Here is a 24,723-nt window from a genome sequence, read left to right on the forward strand (position 1 = left end):
ATTAAATACCAACTCGCAGTGATCATAAAGCGCTCGGTGGGAGCGGGGCGAGTCTGCACTTTGCAGGTGAAGGTGGGCGGCCCCCGGGAAACTTCTCCGCCTGGGTGTCTGGAGCCCCGCGGGCAGAGCGAGCAGAGCCGGCACCGTCCGGCCCCCGGGGGCTTCGACCTCCCAGCGCCCGGCGGGCGCCAGCGGAGGAGGGGAGGGAAGTGGATCGCGGGGTAGCGGCGGGGGCGCAGCGTTTAATTTTAATTATTGCATATAAATAAATAAACCAGGTGTCAGTTTAAAGGAAGGGGGGAGGGTGAAAGGGGGCTGGGTGGGCGGCGGGGAGCCCTCCAGCCTGGTGAGAAGGTGGGTCGATCTAGGGGAATCAATAAGCATTTTTTTTAAACCAAAATAATGTCTACGGCAGCAGAGACCTCTCCGAGATGTCAGGTATTAGTCCGGAGGGGCAGATCTGCGAGCCACACAGCAGCTCCCGGGTCTACGGTACATTAGCCTCTCCGTGGGAGAGGGATCCCAGAGAGCTCTGCTGGGGACCCAGCCCAGGAGATTTGTTAGCGGGCTGCTTCGGGGGATACCAGCCACCTCCGGCACCCGAGCGCCAAAGGTGCCTGTGTTGCTGCTGCTGCTGCTGCTGGCGCATTTCATCCAAACTCCAGCCAGAGCGGGGGCAAGTTGAACCGGAGACATTAGAGCCACTGTGCTTTGGAGAGACGAGGGCGCACGGGGAGCGCGGCAGCACCATGCCTGCTATCAAGAAGGAGCGACTTGACAGGGAAGAGATGGCCCTGGCAGCTTTTAACCAGCCCATGGAAACCTTACCTGACTATCTCGCCCCTCTGGCCGCCGCTGCCATTCCCGTGGTAACCCCGCACCCGCCGGCTTACGACCAGATCTTTGCCCACCGCGCGTACCTGGGCTTCCACGAGACCCACCACCCCCACCCCCACCACCCCCACCACCCCCACCACCTCCCCGAGGACCTGATGCTGGAGAGGTTTTCCTCCATCCCGGATTTCCAGCCCTTCTTTGACAACGGAGAGCCTTGCATTGAGGTGGAGTGCGGGGAGAACAAGGCGCTGCTCTACATCAGTAAGTTGTGCCAGGGGAGCAAAGGACCCTCTATCCGGTACCGGGGAGAGTGGCTCACGCCCAACGAGTTCCAGTTCGTCAGCGGCAGGGAGACGGCCAAGGACTGGAAGCGCAGCATCAGGCACAAAGGTAAAGGCAGCGCTGAGCGCGGCGAGTGCCGGGTCCCCCCGCCGCTCCGCTCCTCCTCGGCATCCTGCCCCGCGCCCCCACGCTTCGGGGGCCGCATCCAGGCGGGAGGCTCCTTGCGTGTTAGTGTCGGCGCGGGGGAGAGCGCGGGAGCTGGTCCCTTGTGAGGGAGCCCCCCTCCCGCAGCTGCCCGGCCTGCCTCCGCCAGCTCCCCTCCCCGGGCACCCCGATACCGGGCTCTCCGGGGAGCCGCCAAGTGTCCCGGGCGACTGGGGAGCAGTTGCGGGGAGAGGAGGAGGAGGAGGAAGAGGAGGAGGCGGCGGCGGCGGAGGAGGGAGGGGGGTCTCCTCTCTTCTGGAGAGAAGTTTCAATTCGTGCGGGCAGAGCTTTGAACACCGGGGAAGTTGCGGGGTGCGGGGGGGGGGGGAAGCGCCCCGCGGGTCCCCGCGCGTGGGGCCGGGCGCCGCGCGCGGCTCCGTCCGCGCCGGCGGCTCTGCCCCGCGGGGGCGGCCGGGGGCGGCGGGGCGCGCAGCCGCCCGCCCGTGCGCGCCGCGCCGCGCCGTGCCGTGCCGTGCCGTGCCGCGCCGTGCCGCGCCGCGCCGGCGGCGGGCGAGCGGCGCCGCGGGGAGCGGCAGCGCGCAGCCCCGTCGCGCCGGGTGAGCACAGGCACCTCCGGGGTGGCGGGCGGGGCGGAGGGGGTGTTCCCCTCGCAGCTGGGTGGTGCGGGACCTCCGCGGCGCTGGCGGCGGCTGCTGACGGGAGCCTGCCCTGCCTCCCTCCCCTCCCCTCCCGCCTGCGGTGCAGCCCGCGCCAGCGCCGCAGTCCCGGCGCTGGGGCCGGCGCGGCGGAGCTGCTGGTGCAGGCGGCAGGTGGAGAGCGCGGCGCCGGCTCGCCCTGCGGCGCGTCCGGCTCCGAGCCGGAGGGGCAGGGGCCGCGGCAGCGGGGGGGCGAGCAGAGCCAATGTGACACGTAATTAGCCGAGAGCTGGAGGTGTCAGCCCGGGGTCTGAGCAGCTATTAGGAGGTGACTGACACCTTGCCTTGTCTATTGATCGCCAAGAAAAGGGGAATAACTTCAGGGGCCGCTCCAATTACTGTTATTCCACTCATCTTTGGTTTTTTTTACCACTGGGCTCCTCCTGGCTGTCTTCAGGAAATCTCAGTCCCTCTGGGGTGAGTCAGGAGGACCGAGGTTAAAAAGACGGAGGAGCCGGGGGGAGGCGCCGAGCGGGCTGCCCGGCGCGGCGCGGGCGGCGCGGGCAGCGCGGAGCCCCGGCGGGGGCAGGCGCGGCGCGGCCCGGCTCGGCCCGGCCCGGCCCGGCTCGGCTCGGCTCGGCGCGGGCTGCCGCCGCTGCGGCTCTGCAGACCGCGGGAGCGGGTCCTGCGGGGCTAGGGGAGGCCGCTGAGGGCTGCGCTGGTGCTCTGCCGCGCGGCGTCTGCGGGGGAGAAAGTTCAGTGAAGGTGCAGGCAGGAGCGACGGCGGGTGGGAGGGTGGGTGGGAGGGTGGTTGGGTGCCCGCAGGCAGGCAAGGGGAGGGGTGTTCGTATGGAAGGAACCGCGAGCTCCCCCCCTCCCCGGTTCCCTAGACACTTTCCTTTTTTAAAAAAGTACTGATCCTTTTTTCCGTTCTTCTTCTTCTTCTTTTCTTCTCTTCTTCATCCAGGGAAAAGTTTGAAGACTCTTATGTCCAAAGGAATCTTACAGGTACATCCTCCAATCTGTGATTGCCCTGGGTGTCGAATTTCGTCTCCAGTGGTAAGATTATTGTTAAACTATGTGCTTTAGTTAAGACATCTCCCCTCTCCTCCGCCTCCTTCCCTTAAAAAATCCCTTTGCTTCTGTGATCACAGAGCTGTGATCTCTGAGGGCTAGGAACTGTCAGTCATTGAACCTTTGCCAAAGCACTGCTTACACTGTGAGTGTACCTGCAGTCTAGTTAAAGGCTAGCAGAAGAGGGGTTTGCAAACGAAGCAGATTGTGTGGTTTTCTGGGGGGGGGGGGGGGACGACGACTGTCACAGCTATATGCAAATGCTAAATCATTTAGCAGCCGCTTCCCCGTCCTCACGCGGGCCTTTTTTTATGTATTTTGCAGAGGAGTGAAATGGCTAAATAAAGCAAAGGGAATTACAATTGCGCCCACATGACAGAGTCAGAACAGCCACACTTTACAAACCATTAATGGATTCTTTTTAGATAAACTGAATGAGTAACAAGTTCATCTTAACTCTTCACAACTTTTACCACATTCTTGTCACAGATCGCAGTTACTGTTTTTATCCGTCTTTTCTGACCAACTTCGGAGTTCCTCATATTTTCTGCTCTACGCCTTTATCTTGAGGACTTCTAAAGTCTCTGATATTAGTATTTTCATGAAAAAGATGTTGATACTAGAAATAAAAAGAAGTTGCCAAAATTGTAGTTAACTAAGATACTGAAATCAGTTAATCAATGTAGAAATAACCATAAAATACAGTAACATTTGAATAGGATGGTAAAGCTGTTGGTTAATGGAACTAAAATGGGTATTATTCTGAAAATCATCATGACTAAAACATTGCTGTCAGTAGCACTGTGGAAACAGATGCAGCTTGAGATCTATGCATTTTTATCCAGAAAAAAAATAACATTTTTTTTCTCTTATTGTTTCTGTGAGGCACTTTCTTTTGACATGGAATATCTTTATGATTCTGCATGATAGAAATCCAAATTTAAATGATTCCTGTATGGTATATATATGCATGTGTGTTTATGTATACAAACATACACATTGAACATGGGAAGGAGCTTAGGGCAATACTGAACAGTTGCATAGATTATATGAAGACATCATCTGTGTGACTCGAGTCTCTTGAGTCTATTCTGTGGAGCAGCAGCTCATACCAAAATAATGATAGCTGCACATAGAACTTACTAGTGGTATTGCAGCATTATCATGGTATTTTAAACAGAGCAAACCAGATGGAGGGAAACCTGGCCTTTCTGGAGGACACATATAGTTCCTCTGAGTTTACAGGGCAAAGCATGATGCTGTGTGGTATATATGTATATGTATATATATATATGTATATATATATTTTGCAGTTGTGAGTTTTCCTTGTGCTTTTGTTACTAATCGTATGGCTCAGAGGCCCACAAGCAGCGGTCTGCAGGCCAAAGTGACTTGCAGAACACTTGCTGGTGATGCTGAGGAGTGCCTGGCCAGGTGATACTGTCTAGTGGTCATTTCTAGGTAATAAGTTGCATTAAGTGATAGCCAAAAGGTTTCTTGACAGTAGTGCTTTCTTAACATAAGCATTTGTTATACTTGCCCAGGGATGCTATCTGTGCATTTACAGATGGGAAGGCAGCTGTGCATGAAACAAAGGCCATATTAAAGTGTCTTTTAACACAGAACTGAGTTTGATGAGTCCAGATAGATCAAGAGAGAGGTTCGTGGAGTTTTGGGAACAGAAAAATGTATCTTTTTGGACTTGCCCCTTAAATGCTTTCCCAGCCAAATGAATTAGGAGGTGTTTTGCTGACAGAATTCACACAGCAGCTAGCTGTTATTCCCCCTCCCCCCCCTTTTTTTTTGGGGGGGGAGCAGGGGCTTAGCAGAGTAATTATGATTTGGGCTTAATTTCTCTTACTCTGAAAAAGTGATTTTTAAGATTTACGATGTTGAGGTGAAGGTTGTGTAATTTCCACTAAATAATCTACTATTAAGAATGAACTTAAATATGGATTTTTAGTATTAATGAATACATCCTTTTGATAGAAAATGCTCTTTAAAAATAAAATGTGAATATACTAGGGTATTTTATACTCATATGCCACCTCCAGTTCACCACATCTCAAAGGATTTGGCAAATAGTAAGAAAAGTGTTACTACCCTATTTATAAAAGTGCTAATTGAGGTATTGATGCTGTTTGGAGGTCTCATCTACAGAACCCCACTAGCTTTCTGGGTTTCAGCCAGACTCCATACTATTCAAATCTTCTGAAATCTGTCCCTGATCCTTCAGCAAGATCCATAAAACTGTCCTCCAGTGTCCACATCACTGTTAATTTCAGAGGCACATAGATCACATTATGGAACATGAACTTCAGTGATTTGCTGAAGGTCATACAAAAGAAAATGGTGGCAGAACTAAAAAAAAAAAAAAAAAAAAAAAAAAAAAAAAAAAGATGCTAGGTCTCTTGTACTCTATTTTAACCACAAAGTCATCTTTCCTCTCTTGGAGCACGTCTTGGAAATTCAAGACATATTTCTTTCTGCAACCTGTGAATGTGAAACTGATTTGTTATCGGAGGACTGAATGCAGCTTGCCTTTTTTTTGCTTGGGAGAGGTGCTGCTGGCTAGTGGTGCTTAACTTTGAGGGTGCTCTAAGACAAGGCATTTTAAAGCAAGAACAAACCTCAGTGGGAGCTTTTATCGGAAATGTGTTTAACATTGCTTATTGAATTTTCTGTGCTGAAATGAGAATGCATATCTGACTGAATGACAATTACACATTTTCACATTTTGATCCTGGAGTCTTTTGGTAGCTCTGTACAATAGCTGCACGCACTACGCGTTCAGAACTGTTACACAAGGAAGTGGGTCAAGAGTTGGGCACAGTTCACCCTTTGCCATTTAGTGATCGCAGGTTTAAGTACCACTCGGATCAGAGGATTGTTTGGCCTTGTATGTAGAACTGCCTTATATTTTATACTGTAGATAAGTATGGAAATGTAAGTGTGCAAGACCTGGATCCTTAGGCTACTATGCTATCAGGTGGTGGGGGGGTATGGAGATGGGGAGTTGTCTTTGCAGTGGGGCAAGCCAGCTGCTTGTAGGCATCTGCATCTCCCCCCATCTGCTGTCTCTGCAGGTTGATAAGGAGGTGCTACAGGGACCTGTCCCGGCTCTGCCTTCAGGAAAGATTCCGCCCCATTTACCCAGTCCTGCCACCCCTGTCCAACCAAATTTGTAATGTCGGGGTTTTTGGTCAACAGCAGCGACTGCTGAGGCCCAGTCTGGGTCTCTTTCGGAGCTGGGGAGAGGAGGGGCTGATCGGGAAGGGAAACTGCATCGTGCCACAGAGCCGGTTTGGGAAAGACGCCAGCGGAGCGGGAGCCGCGCCGAGCCGAGCCGCGCCGCGCCGCGCCGCTCCGGGTGCCCACGGCGCGAGCGAGCCGGCTGGCAGGGCCCCAGCCCCCGGGCCGGCCCCAGGCCCCGGCCCCCCCACCTCCCCCCGCGGCTCCGCGGCCGCCGGCGCTGGCGCCGCCGCGCCCGGGGGCCGGGGGCGCCCCCGCCGCGGCCGGGAGAGCGGCGCCCGGCCCCCGCGGCGCCCGGCCCGCCGCCCCCCGCCGCCCCGTCGCAGCTCGTTTGCTGCAGCTGCAGACGGCGGCCGGCGCCGGGGCCCGCTCCGCCACCGACCGCCGGTTTCCTGCGAGGCGGAGGGGGAGCAGCCGCGTCGCGCCGGCCGCCCTGGCGCCTCCTCCCCCGCGCCGCGGCCGCGGCCGCCCCCGCGCCGGCAGCCGGCAGCCCGCAGCCCGCGGCGGGGCCGCCGGGCAGGCGGGGGGCGCCGGGGGGGGGGCGCGGCGGGGGCCGCCGCCGGCCGCCTTGGCTGGGGTCGCGCCGCGGGGCGCAGCGCTGGCTGCTCCCCCCTGCGCCGTGCCGCGAGCGGGGCCGGGGCGCTGCACGACCCCCCCTCCCCCCGGCCGCGCACCGTGCAGAGCGGCTGCAGCTCCGATTTTCCTCTCCCCTTTTCCTTTGTCCCCTCGCAGACTTCTCAGCTCTGGAACGGAGAGGCTGCCTGCGTCCAAGTCCCTGCAGTTCTTTTGAGACGCAGGATGCCAAGCGTTTATGAAAAAACTTGTCAGATCGGAATGAGAGTCTTCCCCGGTGCTGGGGCACCTCAGTTCTAGGCAGAGACGGTGCAGCTTGCTCAGAGCCCTGGGTGGATTACAGTCCATTCCGGTTAAACCCCTTCACTGCCAGCTTCCCATTAAACTTCCCCACGCGTTCCCAGCATCTCCACCTCCAGACCCACAGCTGGGCAGGGCTCTGGTACTCTTGGTCTGGAAAGCAGCCTCTGCTCACTGGCACTGGTCTCTATAGCCAAACAGAGAAAGGGGAAAACAGTGATTTTACGGAAAACAGCACTAAAATCGTTATCACTAGAACAAAATGGCTTAGATTTGTGAAGTCTGACCTTGCATGTTGAACGTAACAGAAGAGAGACGTTCTTCATAGTGGATTTGCTTTCACTGTTTCCCTCATCAGTGTGACTCTTACTGTGTTTTTCGTATTAGCCATGCTGTCTCTGAAGGTGTGTTAGCACTCAGCTTTGGCTGTTCTTCATGTTTGTCTCTTTCCATCTTTTTAGGAAAGTGTGTCTGTTTGAAATGCTGCCCTTGCTGGATTTTGAGGTTCAGGTCACAAAGAAGGGAAGGCAGGCTTTTAAAAAAATCTGTCCTGACAAGGCTGCAATAAAACAAAACAGAAAGCCCAGCAGAATGTTTTTTGACTCCCTCTGTCTCCTTCCTTACATGTCAAGGCACATGGTAATTGTGCATAACTTGGTCAATGACAATGGTAATTCATTTGCTTACTGAGGCGATTTTGCTTTTGATTTGATTTGTACGAGATTCTTTCCCTTTGCTTGTTTTTGTTGTTGTTCTGTTTTGTTTTTCCTGTTTTCTTCTGGTGCCCCTGAAGTTAAGGCCTTAATTGAAGATTTTGTCGAAGATGGAATATTCATATATTTGCTTATTTAAAAACTAAGTGACGCTGCCGAGTGGTCTGCTGCCCTCGTGTTTCAGAGGCACGGGGGCAGGAGGTAGCCCTGCAGCTCCCTCGAAGCGTGGCTGTGTGTGGCCCGTCCTAGCGCGTCTGGCTGCAGCTGCATTCACTGCCTGCCTGGCCGCTGCATTGCTCTGAGCCTGCCTGGAAAGCGGGGGGCAGAGCTGAGCGGGGAGGGAGTCCTGCTGCGGGGCCCAAATTCACAGGCTGTCCCTGCAGGGGAGTCCCTTGAGCTGGGCATGGGGTCTTTCCAGAGAAATTCATGTGAGAAGAGGACTTTGCTTGCTGCTAGAAATTTTAGCTGTCTGCCAGCAGAGGCAGAATTAAGTCTGAAAATGTACTTCTAACTGAATAGATTAGATTTAGGTTCCTTTCTGAGCCTCTGTGGCCTTAGGGATTGGAGCTAGAGAATCCTGGGGTTTATGTGAAGGGAGTTGTTCGCAGGTTTGCCTTCGTGCCTCTGGGGGCTGCCTTACAAACGTGGAAAAAGCCCCTCTGTAAAGCAGACTTATAAACCTTTTCTATCCCCCAAGGTCTTTGGCCCAGCCTGTTGATTTTTATTTGTGGTTTCGTGCTGATTTGGATTGTTACTTTTAATCCAGCACATTTTAGTTAAGTTTAGGATTTATTGGAGTTTTTTTTTTTTTTTTTAAACTCAGGTGATTTTAGAGTGATCCTGTTGCAGTGCAAACTTCTAATTTAAACCCCAATGCTTAACAAAAGTTTAGCCAAAATTTCTTTTTCAGACACTACCTTCACAGAGAAACCCAAGATAAAGTATGTTATGTTCCCAGACAGAACAGGAAACTCACACTGCCCGTCCAGTACTGGGGATAGCCACAAAGTTTGAGTCCACAGTCTCCTCTTGTAAGGCTTTCAAGGGCAGGGGCACAAGTACGTGTGCTTCTTTTATAGAAGGGTCCCTAGAATCAACTGATCTTGAGTCATGCAGCAAGCTCAGCTCATGAACAGAGCACACTGCAACTGCATGTTTTTTTAAAGTGTCAGAGATTTTGGAAAATTGGTGTTGCACTGATAAATGCCTAGTTATTATTTTATACAGAGGCAGAGCAAACTCAGATCAATGGTTCTAGGAGTACCACCACAATACTGAAAGATTTAATTTTGTGGATTATTAAATACCGTCTGGAAACAAAAATATTAATTGGATTGCAGTCTTGTGAGTGTACAGCAGAGCTGTATAAGCAGCTATGGTTCAGGAAAATAATTTTATCTTCCTTTGGATTTTAAGGATTTCCAGGCTGGTGAGGTTTGCTGTAATACAAAAGCTGTAGAGAAGATCTCTGCTTTCTCAGGGAACAATGAAGAGAAACTGGTCTCATATGATGGAAGGACAGAGGAAGATCCAACTCTGAGTTCAAGCTGGTGATTGTTAATAGTGTTTGTGAATAACAGGGCCAGGGTATCCCTTGCTGGGTTAACCTGGAAAAGTACGTATGCTGAGGTTGGCGTGTAGGAGGGATTCTGCTAGAAGTGAGCAAATATACTCCAGCTGGGCTTGCAGGGAGGCTGCGGAGTGGGCTTCTGTGTACCACAGACCTTTGGAGTGATCTTGATCCCCTAGAAGGCCCAGGGCATGGTGTCACTTCTGGCACTGCGGTTTTATGCTCTCTGGTGGGGTCCCTGAGGGGCAGAGGCAGTGTCTGGTGTCTTCGCCTGGACCCTCAGCCTCTTTGGGAGTAGATTTTGAAAACTCACTTAAGTCAGCAGGTGCAGGCTGAGTTCTGCAGTTAGCACTGCTTGACTGGTGAGTTCTTGTTCGGTTTACGTACTCCATCAGGTCTGGAAAATCTGCTTGTCTGAGGAAAAGAAAGGAAAGCATGCGAATAAAGGCAGATAAATAAATATATAAAATCAGTGAATGCAACATCGTCTTGATAGCAGTGTGTCAAGGGCAGCGTAAAGGTGAGATAGGATAAGTAATTTTGCTGTCAAAATTATTTAGAGATGTCATTAAACTGCTTAGGGCTGTCTCTACTGCTTCAGGGCACAGACACCTGGTTTTAATTTGCAGTGGTCTATGTCCAAACCTGCTGGCCTTAATCAGAGCGATCCATGTTAATTTGGAGCCTGGTTGCAAATGCCTTTAACGAACACAGAATCTAAATGGCAGAGATGACCAAAGGACCAGAATTAACTCCCTCATCAACTTCGTTCATTTTTCTTCTCCTGAGGATTAAAACTATCAACTGGTTCAAGTTTGCAGAGGTGATGAACTTTTCATATTTTTCATATTGCTTATTCTCTTCCTGTTGCTTCTTCTGGTGCTGTTACAAGGCAGGGAGAACAGAGAAACAGTGTCCTATTGGCCCCAGACTTTGCAAAAGAGATCCATTCGATCTTTAATAACGTAATACTTGGTCAGAATTTTACACTTGCAAAATCACTCTACTTTTTCTATATTTTTTTTTTCTTTTTTCCCTTTTTCCCTCTGGATTGTCTTATCCAATTTCTCTTGCACATAGTCTGTTTCCTTTATCTGCAGGCTGGCAAACTTCTCGTTACGCAGCAGATGCCAGTACTGGTTCTTGTTTGGCACCTCTGCTTTCTTCTCTCTCTACTCCCTCCTCCAGATTGAAATGTAATCTCTTTACTTACACCACAGCCCAAGATTCACCATTCCCACCATTTTTGGGTTCCTTCCTGTTAGGAGATACTTGGCTGGTGGATGCCCATGGAAAACTGTCGTTATAGGACTTTCTGTCCAAATTTTTGTTTTCCAGTTAAAGGCAATGAAAGACATTTCCTGAAGAGTTATTTACTGTTGCAGGAATCACATGAAGGTTTATAAATAAAATGGAGATCATTTTCTTTAGCTCTGCTTCTCTGCTTTACCCTTATGCTGTTCTTGTGTGAAGGTAAATCTTCTGTACATATCCCCTCCTCTGCTGGGGATATGCCTTTCTTTTATTTTTGGCTCTGTTATTTTAACAAAACCGGTGAGAACACAGAGGAAATTATACTTTCCACTGGGTCATAAATATAATCTGATAGGAGATTTTGTTTAAACGTATCTAAGGAGGAGGAGGAATGAATGGAGGGAATTCCTGAGCATTGAAGGAACAATTCCTGATCATTCACTTTAGCTCTAGCTAAAGAAGAACTTCTGCTGATTTTACTTTATTTTGCACATGCATTTAAAGCTGCAAAAACTGGGGATATTGTCAAGCCAAAAATTTGCCCTGTTCTTTGATCAGTTATACAAAAATATTTCTGCATGGGAAATTCCTCATTTTAAGACATTGTGATAGTTTCAGTCAGTATATAAAATCACTTTTTAAAATCTTTTATATCTTCATCAAAGAAGAAACTTGTGGCAGCATTCACTAGCAAGCCATGTCATTGAAGGGAGCCTCACCTTGGTGTGATGCATGCAGACATCAGTGAATGCTGGCTGTTGCCCCTGGTCTGCTGTGCTATAACATCAGACTAGGGGCTCATGCAAACAGCCTTGTTTTTTCAGAGGGGGTACTTGTCAGAAAAAACAAAATTTGACTCTGAGTTGCAGTTGGGAAAGGGAATAGACATGCAAATGGGTGAACAGCAGGCAGGGTTGGAAACTAAGTGTGCTGTCAGTCCTTTAGGGATTTAATGGCTGAAAGCTCCCATTATTTTGCAGACTAATTGTTCATCCTCTACTGCAGCAGCTATTGCTTGTGGAGATCTCCAAGTGTCTCCTGTAGGTTTGGCTAAAGTTACTGTGTTTATCAGCACATGTCTGGGGCTCTGCTCCTCCGAAGTGGTGTAGGAATAGCGACACAGAGCAAGAGGCCTTGTTGTGCCTCAGTGTGACTTGAAGGCAGTTGTCCCTGAGAGTGTTGTACTCGTGCCCACTTGTATAAAAAACCTTTCTGAGCCTTGATGTTGCCTTGCGTTTTGTTTTATGACATGTAAAATGTTAAAAAAAAGGCTTTATGGTAAAGCTTAATCAACATTTCTGAGCATAACAACATCATCTGTCTTCAGATGTAAGACGATGGGCAGTAACCATTATATCCTGCCTTGTGCTAATCAGTTAGGAAGGTAGAACATTTCTTGAATGGTTTCCAGTGAATTAAGAAGCAGGAAATCTTAAGAGCTTTTGATACTAGATGAGATACTTGATGGTCTTTTCATCTAGAAAATACATCCTCTTCTAAAATATGTTAGTGATGATACTGAAACAAAGTTGTGTGTTGGCCTGTAGTTGATCTCCGGTTTAGTATTGGGAGGTATAATTGTTTAAGACCCTTTAAAAAGCAGCTCTGTGATTCTAAACAGTTCCTGCCAGCTTGGCCCTCTTAATCACCATAGCTTCCTGGTATAAAACTTTTCTCTTTCTTTTGAGAGAGAGCAGACCGCTCTACCAGACTAGTTCACTGTCTTTCTACGAAGGTCTTGCCCCTAGGAGCTTGTATTTATTGCTGTGTCTCTGGGGCCTTGCTAATTCAGAGTTATGGGTAGATTCCACTCCAGTAGTAGCGACTGTTCTGGGTATATCTACCCACCGAATTGCACAAACTCCCTTGTAACCCCATCCTTTCTTTTTATCTGGAGATGAATGTGATAGGTGGTACTCAGCTCCGCTGAAGCTGCTTTTGCTGTGTTGCCAGGGTAACCGGAGATAGCGCCTCGGGACAGGAAAGGGCAAGCATTCCTTTCTGCCACAGTCTGGAGCATCAGTGATTGAATGAGATTAGATAGAATTAGATAATCCTGAATTCACAGTGATTTGACGCCAGACCTTTATTAAATAAGTAAAAGTACCAGCCTTTATAGTAAAAATGAATTCTTCTAGATCAATAACTTTTCCCACCATTTGTCACAGCTGTGATTCTTAAGATCTCTCTTTCTGTGACATGGGGTAAACCACACAAATATTCCTCTTCTTTTTTTTTTTTTTTTTTTTTTTCCAGAGGGGACTATGATATCAATTTCTCTCTTATTCCCCCCTTGTGATTCACCCACTTAACCATAAAGTTCACTTACAAAGAGAAGTTTTACAGGATTCTTCAGTGGTGGTTCAACGTACTAGAGCTTACAGCAGTGTTACTGAAAAATTGTACTCCAGTGGTCTTAAGGATGATAGTGTTTTAAAGTTGGTTACAAAAAAGAAGGGGCGAAAATGAGCTCTATGTTGTGAATGGCTGGGCAGTTTTTTGTTCCTTGTGTGTTCAGCACCTAAAACTATTGGGACCTTATCTGTGCCTGGGATGTTTGTGCTCAGCTGCAGCAGAGTTGATAACATCATATTCTGATCTAAAGTAAATCTGGGTTAAAATAAGCATGGCAGTTTGAATGCAGAATTGGACTTTGATCACGATCAGTCTAGATTTACATCAATTCGACTCTGTTGACTTCTTTTGCATCTTTAGACTGGCATGGCTTGCATCAAAATTTAGTGTGCATCAGAGGATACCTAGCAGAGCATGGAAAATTTGGTGCACTCTGGCCCTCAAGCAGTTTTGTTTCATATCAAGCTAAATTTGCTCTTTCAGATCAGTGGGCTGATTTTTCTTTCTTTCCTTTTTTTTTTTTTTTTTTTCTTTTACTGGTTGTGGTGCTGTCTTTCATGTGCAGCTCTGAACACCACTGCTGAAGTTGTTGCAGGAATAGGGAACAGTATTTGGCCTCTATGTAGTCAAGAAATAGCATATTCAGAATGAGAAAGGGCAGCCTGCATATTCCTTATAAGGAGACTTTTGATTCTGAATTAAAATGTAACAAACTGGTTCAGTCTTTTAATTCTCAAATGAACATTGTGATTCTTTAAAACACTGTTGGCTTGAAATTCATGAGCTGGTAATTCAGGGCGGGAAATCTGTGGATCTGCACTGTTTGCATCAGCAGCGCAGATCTGATTTTTCTGAAATCTCACCTGATGTTGCTGTGGTGGACTCCTCAGAAATAAGTTCAGTAAAAGTAATTCTGTGAGGCTGATGGAGGGTAAAAATCGGCTTTGTTGTGCGAGAATTCAGTTCCATTGATGTCTCTGCTACTGTTTTTAAAATTCTATAAAATCTAAAAAAGTCTGTCTAAAGGATATTTGAAATAATATGGTCTACAAGTTATTGCACTTTCCCCCTAGCAGTGTGATGCTGAAAATCTTATGTCTTGAGAGTAATCTCATGGCTTTGGTGGGACCCCAAAGACCCTGGACTGGAAATACTTACATTCAGCAGACTAGAGAGGGAGAAAGACAGAGAACCTTGAAAAATGTGCTTGTGTGTGAGTACTTGTATCCCAAGACCAAACTCTATCCTGATCTCTACGGTGTGTAATACTGCCCTCACTAACAGGGCCACAGCACGTACAGATGAGAGAATATTTTTGTTTGGTACATAAGGATGCAGTCTAGTTGAATTCTCATCTCTGCCTTTACCGAGGATTCAAATGCTCTGAAAAGAGGAGTTGAGTAATGAGGTGTCAAATCCCAGTAGGAACTAAAGCTGCAGCTACCTGTAAATATAGAAAATTCTGTGATTTCAGGTCTTTACCCCGCAGCAGAAACAAGGATATTGCAGTCTGTGATCAGGTTTCTCACCTGTCCTGCTGTTCACTTTCTCTGGCAACTTTGGGAGATGAGAGGCCCAAATATTCCTAGAGTGTGTGAAGCAGAGGAGCTGTTGCTGTATCACATCCAGCTTCTGAAAGAACAGGAAGTACTATACGAAAGGTAGTGACCCAGGTGTTCGTGTTTTCTGCAGATGGCAGCTTCTGCTGGGGTAATCATGCTCTGTTGCCTACAGATCTGCCCCACATGAACCCTATCCTACTAGGGGAGATCCAAGACATAAGCCAGGGAAGGATCTGGCTTCCTAACCTCAGTAAGACCACACATGAGTTCAATACTTAATACAGTCTAGGTATCAGTTGCTTCAATGATTTCCCAGGTTTGGAGACCGACCTCCACCTGGGGAGGTCTCTCGGAGCTGACGAAGGAAAATCGATTGGAAATGCACGCAGTGCAGAACTCTCTGTGGTGAGGATCGCGCTCTGGCTTTCAGTTGCTTGAATATTTTAAATTGTACCCTAGAGTAGCTGCCCTAAATTTGTTGGGACTGTTCTTTTCCTCTCACTCTTCAGTGTCATCTCAGTGCATGATTCTTTTCCTCCTCAAGTACTGTGTTATGGGATCACTTGTCCTCTGTCTGGATGGAGTTGGTAACACCAAAGGACATAATGAATTCGGCTACGTAGGGTTTTTTCTGTAGATTGGCATTGGGGATCACATTAGATTGATGCTAACCATGCACTTCGATGGCAAAGCACAGGGCATTCAGAAAGGAAGATTTTGCCCTGGCTGGTTGCTGTTTACTACCACTGAATCCCAACATAACAGACATCAGATTTGGAGATGTCGGTTGGCAGCTATCCCATCGCATGCTCCCATGCACAGAGAGGCATCTGTGGCCAGAGTGCAACTGTCCGAATTCAATATTTCATTAAGAAGACCTGATTTGTAACTTCAGAGTCAAAGCTAGAGCCTGTCCTGCAGGGTAATCGTTCTGCGTGTAGCGGCTTTGTTCACTTGCACAAGGCGGATTAGTGAGCGCTGGGGGCTGCCAGGCGGGAGACTGGGGCACTGCTTTCCCCTCTGCTGAGGATAACCCACACTACTTTCTCAGAGCTTTGTGTTCAAAAGCAGCTTCTTACGTTGGGTGCTTAATTTGGCTTACCAAGAAACATACTTCCTGAGTGCGCAAACGCTATTTTCTTTCACATCAGGGAGTTGTGCAGTCTTTGGTATCCCTGCCTTTGGAAGTGTAGGCATTAAGATTTCTGTGATTCGGTTGTCCCATTTGCAGGCTGGGGAGAGCACCTTTGGGTATTGCACTTGGCAATTGAAATATTTAGATTTATGGGTAAAAAGGGGAAGAGACCTCTGTTACCATCAAATCTAAGGTCTTGCATTATAATAAGAAGTAGGATTTCCCCAAACTGGTTCATATATATGGCAGCATATCTTTTGTACTTTTTTTTTTAAGGAAAGCATCCAGTCATAATTAAATGCTTCTGTCTTGTATTGATTCTGGTAAATCATTTTGGTGGGTAACTACTCACACTGTTCAAAAAATGATGGTATCACTAGTTTGAATTTCTTTAGTGTCACATTTCTGCCACTGGATCTCCTTATGGCTTTGTATGTTACTCTTCAGAGCTCTCTGTTCGCATGCACAGACCATCATCAAGACACCATTTAGCCTTCTCCTTAGTGACTTAAATAGACTGAGGTTCTTCAGTCTCTCCATATAATGAGGCAGTCCCAAACCTTTATCATCTGCATGACTCTTCTGTAGACCCCAACACTGTACCAGCATCCATCTCGAACTGTTGGCAGTGCGTTGAAGGAGTGTCAAACACATCTACGCTATAGTCCTGCTCCCTGTTTTCTGCTTTGGCATTTTTCTGTCCACATGATTGGCATGGCTAGAGCATTGCCTAGGATAAACCTCTCACAGGATTTCCGTCACGACCTCTGCACCCTTTTCAGAGGCACGTTTTCCTGGGGTTGTGTTCCCCACTGTTCAGATGCCAGCTTCATCCACTAGTCCACACTGTTTTGCATCTGTACCTGTGTCTCTTTTCCTTATTTGTCACTAATTTGCACATTCTTTATGTTAACCATCAACCGTAAGTGATGGCTCTTTGTTTTCTTCCAGGTCATTGATAAAAATATTACAGAGAATTGTTTACCTGTTTATATTTTGAGATCTTTTAATCGACTTTTAATCCATTTAATTTGTGCCATGTTGACTTGTAATGCTCGAATTTCTTGATCAAAAAGTTTTGTGGTATAAGATCAAATACCTTGCACAAATCTAAGCACATTACAGTAGCATTACTGTCTCAGTGAAAAATATAGCATATTAGTTTAACATGTTCCATAAACAAGCTTTAATTTGCATTAATTATATCATCCTCCTTTAATTTATTATTACTGTACTTCAGTTTCCTCTATTTCATTATTTCTCCTGGGAGTGATAAAATTACTTGGATTATCCTGTTTATGCTTTTTAAAATACAGGCACAGTACTATGTTTTCCCATTTACCTTTGGACTTCCTCATTGTTCCGGGACTCATTAAAAACCAAAGTAAAGTATATAAAGAACTCCCTGGCTAACTCTTCTGAAACTCTTTGAGTGCAAGATACCTAAGTTTGCTAATTTAAACTGTATAGCTATAGAAGTTTCTGTTTGGAAACCTTCTAATTTACTGCTAACATGGAAAGTACTTCATTTCTATCCCCTGTTAGAACTAACGTTTTTCTCCCAGTAAAGAAATGAAATATTTATTGAACATTCTTTTTTTTTTTTGAGCATTTCTAACAATTCTACCATTCCCACCTAGTAATGGACTGAATTCCGTATTACTTCCTGCCTTTAATAAACTAGTGTTTACAAACCAGTCCGGAATTCTCCAGTGAATGAAGGAATTATTAAAATGGCATGTGCAGTTATGTAAGATTAGGATCTTTATAATGGGTGGGGAAGGAGAGGCCTGAACCATTACAAAGGCCCTTTGCTGCTTATTATGCTGATGAAATGTCCAACTGTCTTAAAGTCTGTTTCTCCTTGGTACTTGGTTTATGGCTCCAGTGGGATTTCTGCCTTTATACTTCCTGCTCAGTGTCGCTTTAGTGGGAAGCCTGGCACGTGGGTCAGCCGGTGGGGCACGAGCCCTCTGTGACGAGGAGGATGCTTTCTCCTGAGCTCCTCCACGTAGTGTGCGCTGCTTGCCAGACGGAGTGTTTACAGCTTGTGGGTTGGGGTGAGAAATAGATGCACTGGGCTTTAAAAAAAAAAGCAACAACAACAACAACAACCTCGCTGTGGCTTTCTGATGAAAACCAAGCCTTCCTTCCCCACCTGGATGCTCTTCTAGTTTGTTTAAGACCATTTAAAAAGCAGCTCTGCGATTCTAAACAGATCCTGCCAGCTTGGCCCTCTTGATCACCTTGTCCGGCCGCTTTTGTTTTCTCCTGATCTTGCTGTCGAGTCTCACTGTTTGGCCACCAGATTACAAGGCAAGGCGGTGCTTTCTGAAGAAGTGATCACAGTGTGTTTTGTCACCTCCTTAAACAAACAAATCTATCTTCCCTCCGTATTTGCTTTAAATGATCCTGGAAGAGGGAAGAGGTGGGGATGTAATGCATCTGTGACTGCAACTCCCTGCTTAGGTTACTGGAATAAGCAGCAGGAAGCACCGTGTTGTCCAGCTCCCCCTTCGCAGGACTCGTATTCGTCCCTGCAGAGAAACATCCCTAACGCTGGCTTGCACCGAGACGCTGTGCTGTTAGCCTTGGCCGGCATGAAACATCTTGATATCCCGCAAGCTGTGAAACTTGACATATGCTAAGGCAGTAAGAGGAGGAGAATCTCTCCTTAAAGCTTCCTGGGAATGTTCTGGCAGTATCTCGTCTGCCGGGGTCTGCTGTATCATTCAGACTGATCCCAGTAGGCCAACGAGTTAGAATCAATAATGTCCTTGATCACCAAATAATTCTACCTTGATCATAAGATCCTGGTAATTAAAGCTGAAAAAGATGTGTGACATCACTCAGTGTGCTCCGCAGAGCGGCTCTAAAACACCGTGGCGTGCGTGTGTGCGTTTCTTGGGGATTTTGGGGTTGCTGTTGCAATGTTAATGTTAGCTGGGCTGTGCTTTTGAAGGAGAGCTACGCTGTCATCACCAGAAAGTGACTAATATTAGGTGCTGCATCATTTTCCCCAGTATTTCATATAGGATGACAGCATGAAAAACCCTGTTTTACAAATGTGAGAGATTAGGGAGGACTGGGGCGTGAGGGAGGAAACGATCCCTTCTAACCGTCCAAGAACAGAGCTGCGCTGGAGTTCAGCCCCTCTGCGCAGCCCCTGGTGATCCCCTCCGTAGTAGAGGCCCTGCTTCTCCTCACACCTCTCTCGTGTCATCCCTCAAAGCATCTCCTCCTCTTGCCTGGCCAGAAGGCTTCATTCCTGGGCAGCAGAGGGGACATTTAGTCTCTGTGGCTCACTCAATCTTTGCCTGTCAGCTAAGACTGACCAAAAAAAGTGGTCCTACAGTGGCAGCACATTGGTGTGATTTGACAGGCCAACCAAAAGGACCTGACCCAAGATCAACACGTCGTGATGTACAGGCTGCTGGGTACCTATTGGGCGGTAACTGTAGCAGTGTCACCAGATTGAATTTTGCTCCTGGTACTTAGCTGGATGCAAGTGCTTTCATTTCACTGCTTCCACTGATGTCCTGGGCTCTCCCGAAGTTTCAGCTTTGCATATTTGGAACAACTTGTTTATTTGGAACAAATCAGATCCTTGGGATTCAGCTGTGCTGCATTTGGTGCAGAGCTCCATGGAAAGGAGAAGGTGGCAAAGAGAGGTACTTTGTTTTATACAGCTCTTCCATGGCAGCTGAGAGCAGATTTGCCCCGTGGTATAAATTAGAGAAGTTTGAGGCTGGCAGAAGGCTGAAATGGTTTGTAAATGATAGTGTGAGACAGGAGCTGGAATGTGATGTACTGGGGTGACGTGTGTCCCAGAAGAGGTCCCACAGTCATCAAAATGCGAAGTTCATATGTGCAATGTGTTACATACCTGACGTGTCAGGTGTGGAGGGAAGGATCTGTAGCTGTCATACGCAGAAAGCCAGCAATAGCTGCTCGTTACTGATCTTTGAAAATAAGGAAATAGAGCTATCTTTTCTGTTTTTTGTGTGGCTGTCTATGGGAACCCATCAAACATGAATATGGCTCCTTGCCTACAAACAGATTAGCTTTTTATTGCTCTTGCCACCTCTGTGATGTTATAAGGCCCAGCTATACTATATATAGCATGATAAATCTGCTTTATATCAATGTGAACTTTGACGCAATATATTATTAATATCACACTTATGATTTGAATATTTAAACATGCATGGCACAAATGAAGAAGTTATTTGGCTTATGGTTGTTTTTATCTATTTTAGATTTAAAGCATACCTGTCATAGGCTTTTAAGTGCCATGCAATTAATTAAAAATACAGCCAGAAATTCAAAACTGCCTTTCTGACCCATCTAGATTATCCCCCTCTCCTGAACTCATCACTCCCTCCTTTTCCTAAACAGATCTCTTCTAGCACCATAAACTTGTTCAGTCTAATTCCATAATAAAGCAAGAGGAGGAGGGAAGCTGAGCCTGCAGTAACGCACTTGCAGGTACTTGAACCGCTGTTCAGGTTTTTGGAGGAGAGCTTTGGGAATCCTTAACACAGATCACAGTTTTGCTGTTCTAGGTACTACACAGATGGCATCACTGAGTTGTGCACACAGCCACTATCCTGTTTCTTTTGCAAACTATGTTTATGCCTAGATGCAAAAGGGAGCGCAAACAGGCCACCTGAGAGATGAGGTACCCTCTGTTGTTGTCAAGTGCACATTTTTTGCGACTGATTCTGGAGATTTCTCTAGGATTTGGCTCTTTACAAGCTGACATGGTTGCCAAGGCTGCAGGGTCAGACCCTCTGTGTGGTAGTGGTTTGGGAGTGACCTGTGATGACACTCAAAAAGCTGATGGTAGACCGAGGAAGGGACTGGGGCTGGTGAAGCTCTTCAGCCTTGTAGCTAGAGCGAAGGACTTCAGTTGTGTGGAGGAGGGGTCCTAACTGGCTCTGTGACATTGTGCAAAGAAATGACTTATCTTCCCGTGTGCTTGTTATTCCAAGTGGAAAATTAGGTAGGAAAAAACCTCAAGAGCTTCAGTTGAAACCACATGCTGCCTCTGAGTGAAGCCTTGCTAGGTTAGGGAGAGTGCAGACAATCATAACAAATCTTGTCTGGGAAGAAGGAGAATGGGAAAAGGGAAGGGGTCAGGAATCCCAGGCAAAGCATCTAGACCTGAAGGGAAGTGGGACGGAGGTTCTGCAACCCACACAGCCTGCAGCCTTTGCTTACAGCCTTCCCCCTGTTTGTGAGCTGCTGCAGCAGCGCTGCTCTTAGGGAGCCTTAGAGACCTTTTCCCCTTCTTGCTGTGTAGTAAAAGCTGCAGTGGGGAAGATGTGGGAGTTAATGCTGCATTAACTCCCACTGGGATACCCACAAGGTCTGGAAGGAAATGTGCATTAGCATGTGCCTGCTTTCTGCAGTTTCAGTCCTACTGTCACCAGAAAAAAAGAATTGTCAGCTGGAAGAGGGTTAAGGGGAAGAAAGCAGAGGATCTGCTGGGGACTTTCAAGGCTGGGATAGCTTGAAAAAGAGTGCATTTGCTCCTGGTTTCTCTTGTCCCCCTCTGCTCAGCCAGTAGGCTTCCCCCCCAGTACAAATTAGTAGAATTATAGAAACAACACTGTATTGATAGTTATTTTTGGCAAATCTGCCCCACATATCCCATTGGACCTTGCAGCCCTTTTCAAAGTTTTGCATATGCAAAATTTGTAAGAAAAGAAGACATTAATAAAGCTCAAGTTTTATAGGTGGAACTTGAAAAGCACTGTGAGAGCATTTACTCAATGTGGATGAAGCACTCTTGACCGAAGTAGCCTGAATTGTATTTGAGAGAATTCTCTTTCCCTTGTTACTGCTGAATTACCTCTTAATAGGCTGCAAAGAGCTGCTGCAGCAGAGTGCAGTGTGAGCTCCTTTCCTGTTGACTTAAAGGTCAAGCGCAGTCCCTTTCTGTTGCAGGAGATGACATGACTGTTCCCAGTAATTAGTTTAAAAAATACATATGTATCTCTTTGTGGTACCGGAAATGCTTACTAAAATCCAGAAGGAAGTAGCAAAGCAATTGCAAGCATAGCTTACAAGAAACTGTTTCACTGTACGAAATATCCACTGTTGTGTTTTCAGTAATAGCGGGAAGGGAAAAAGCCAGGGAAATATGAGGTTTAGCTGCTGTCAAATATTTTTACAAATGTTGTCTTTATTTAAACAGCAGAGATCTAGTTCCTTTGTTCTGTTTGTACAGCACCTAGCACCGTGGAGTTATGCTCCTCTTGCAGCCAAAGAATATGTAATAATGATCTAGACAGGAGTGTGTGCTGCAATGATAAAGATCACAGAATCGCAGAATGACAAAATGGTTGAGGATGGAAAAGACCTCTGGGGATCATCTAGTCCAACCCTCCTGCTCAAGTAGGGTCACCTCAGTGCTCTCTTTTTATATATACATATACAAATATAAATATATATATAATATATATGTATATGTTGGTAACTACAGCAGTAAAGATGATGTGCGTGTGTGTAACGGACTGAAAAGGGCCCATGCCTGGCAATACTGAAGAAAGAAGCCACTAGATGAGCTAATGGGCAAGAGAGATGGGGGACAATTTGTAGAGACTTGGAGACATCTGAAAACTAATGAGACATTTGGGTTTCAGCCAGAATTAGATAGGGAGCGTTCTGTGTTTGACTGGACAAGATCAGCTGGAGATGAGCTAGGAGACAGTGTTTTGTGTAGGTCCTGGAGAATCCTGGGATGTACAGCAAAGAGGAGAGCTACGCAGATGGAGAAAAAAGAAACCAAACCACAGGAGAGAGATCCAATTTTTCAAGGGCCCCAGCCTGTCACTGTGCCCACCTCCTCCACCTGCTTGTCTTGTTTTCTGTGTGTCAGTACACAGAGCAGGCTCAACAGATGCAAACCTCCAAGAACAAGAAGGCAATCAATTACTTTTTTTTTTCTTGGACTATTAGGACAGGTTTTGCAAAACATTTCAGTATTGCAAAAACTTAATTAGTAAAATGTTGCCTTTAGGTGAAACTCCCTGGACCAGAAGTGGCTAGTCTAAGCTCCTGGGCCCTGTGCAGCTCAGAAGCAGTTACAGTAAAGCTCCCAACCCAGAATTACAAAATATGATCAGCTGGCAGGCAAGTTATGTGTTGCCCCTTCTTCCTGTGCATAGGCCTGGATGCTTGATTTGTAGCAGCACAGATAGCTAGGGCTCTTCATGCCTTCTATCTCCTTGTCTTATTTCCCAGCCACCAATGCACTATTTTGCTTGCAGATGAAAGGACAGCAGCCCGTTGGACAGGACAGGACATTAGCGAACTCTGGACTTGGTGTGCTTTGCAGATAACTTTACTTTTAAGAAAATAAGACAGCAGATAACTTTATTTTCAAGAAAAATTAATCTATACTCCAACCTTAAATTGGCAGGTGAGGGGAGATAAGCATTTAAAATAACTAGAGGGTGAATCTGAGGAGGAGATAGCAGGTGAGAGGCAACTGCTCAAGTGCTGATGTTACAGGTTCATGTTTTAAAAAGCATATTCACTGCTTGACTAGTTATTCTAAGGTCAGTGAGCTAGCACCAGCAGTGCCAGCATATCAGATCTTCCCTGAATATAAGGCACCCTTGTGTGGTTCCCCCCTCTTGTGAAGGTGGAGCTCTTCTAATCTTCTTCCCTTATCCCTCTTCCAGCTGATCCCCTGGACTCAGTAAAGAGCATTTCAGAGGCTGCAGGAGGCAGTGAGCAATGAGTGGCCTCCCAGGGAATCAGACATTCTTTCCATCTAAATAGCAAATTTGCATTTTTTGCAGAAAAATCCAGAATTATTATTCATTTAGCTTTGGTCTTTTTATACCATCCCTCTCTTTCTTTTACCCTCCTAACTTTAAGTGTGATTTCAGAGGGGATTCTTTTAGAGTTCCAACTGGTGTCCAGTGTCTAAACAAAGTTAAGACTTCTGCCCGCTAGAGTGCATGGCACCTAGTATTGCTTTTGGTTTTGTTTGGAAGTGGCTCATCTGCCCGAATATAGCGCAGAGCCTATTCAGCTGAGCCTTTGGAAATGTCTGCATTGATTTGCCCATCTGATCCTTATTAATTTTAATAGAGCATTCAGATCTTGAAAGCTGTCTTAGACCTGATTCTTCATCTCTAAAACCAATGGATGTAGGATTTTGGCCTTCACTTGATTGGCTCTTATTTTAGCTGTTGGTTTCTCCTTCTAGCAACAGGTTTGTGCTGGATTTTGTTTGTTTTTTCACCTGTGCACAGGCCGCATCGTAGAGTTCAGGGGATGTTGTGCTGTACTTTAGCATTTGTATTCTACTTTTGTTTTGTGACTGAGAGAGGGAAATCCAGAGAAATGCTTTTAATCCATCAGAAAAAGATAACATTCCTCACCTGAGGTGGGGGCTTCCCCTCGAAGACTGTGCTGTTGAGCTGTGTTTGCATTAGGGATCCCTGTGCCAGTATGGATCCCAGCACAGTAGATACGTTGCATCCCTGCTCATTTTCTTTTCCCTTCATCTCTGCACCCTTTGCTTCTCTCCTTTTCCTTGGCGAGCACTGCTGTTTGCTATCTTCTCCCCTGGTTTCTTGTAGCGGGGTGGGGTGAGGAAAGGGGGAGTGGAAATTCCTGCAATGAGCCCCAGCCCTTCCACCCCCACACACTACCCTGGGAGAGACCCAGACAGGCAAGGTGACTCATCTAACTCTGGCTGAGTCCTGGGGCTCCTTCTGGGGAGGTGAAAGGCCCCTGGGCCAGGCAGTCAAACAACTGGGGGCGGTAGCTGCCGCTTGGTTTGCTTCTCTTTTTACACAGCTGAAAGAACAGGAGTCTGGTAGGGTGCAGGGGAGATGGTTTTCGATGGACTTTAGGGAAAGGGGTGCTGAGAGTAAAGAGAAGCAGAGCGTGAGTTAATGCTTGGTGTGTCTCTGCCTTCTGTAACAAATACAGCAGGTCCAGCTCATGTCATTGTGCCGGCTGCAGCATGTGTCTGAGTGATGGCACTGTG

General features: G+C 47.0%; 1 protein-coding gene across 4 annotated transcripts in view; it reads left to right on the plus strand.

Annotated features, from left to right (window-relative positions):
• Positions 1–436: 436 nt before the first annotated feature.
• The window catches only part of SAMD11 (sterile alpha motif domain containing 11), a 133,198-nt gene continuing 108,911 nt past the window's right edge, over positions 437–24,723 (plus strand). For 2 of the 4 annotated variants that reach the window (XM_062593749.1, XM_062593751.1), the window contains exons 1-2: positions 2,342–2,396; positions 2,887–2,978. In XM_062593749.1, coding sequence (XP_062449733.1) covers positions 2,907–2,978 — 72 coding nt within the window. In that variant the 5' untranslated portion in view covers positions 2,342–2,396; positions 2,887–2,906. Of the gene's footprint in view, positions 1,228–2,098; positions 2,248–2,341; positions 2,397–2,886; positions 2,979–24,723 lie in introns of those variants that run through there. The other 2 variants (XM_062593748.1, XM_062593750.1) reach the window with 2 other exon arrangements.

This window comes from Rhea pennata, chromosome 22, assembly GCF_028389875.1.
Source record: "Rhea pennata isolate bPtePen1 chromosome 22, bPtePen1.pri, whole genome shotgun sequence".
NCBI classification, from domain to species: Eukaryota; Metazoa; Chordata; class Aves; order Rheiformes; family Rheidae; genus Rhea; species Rhea pennata.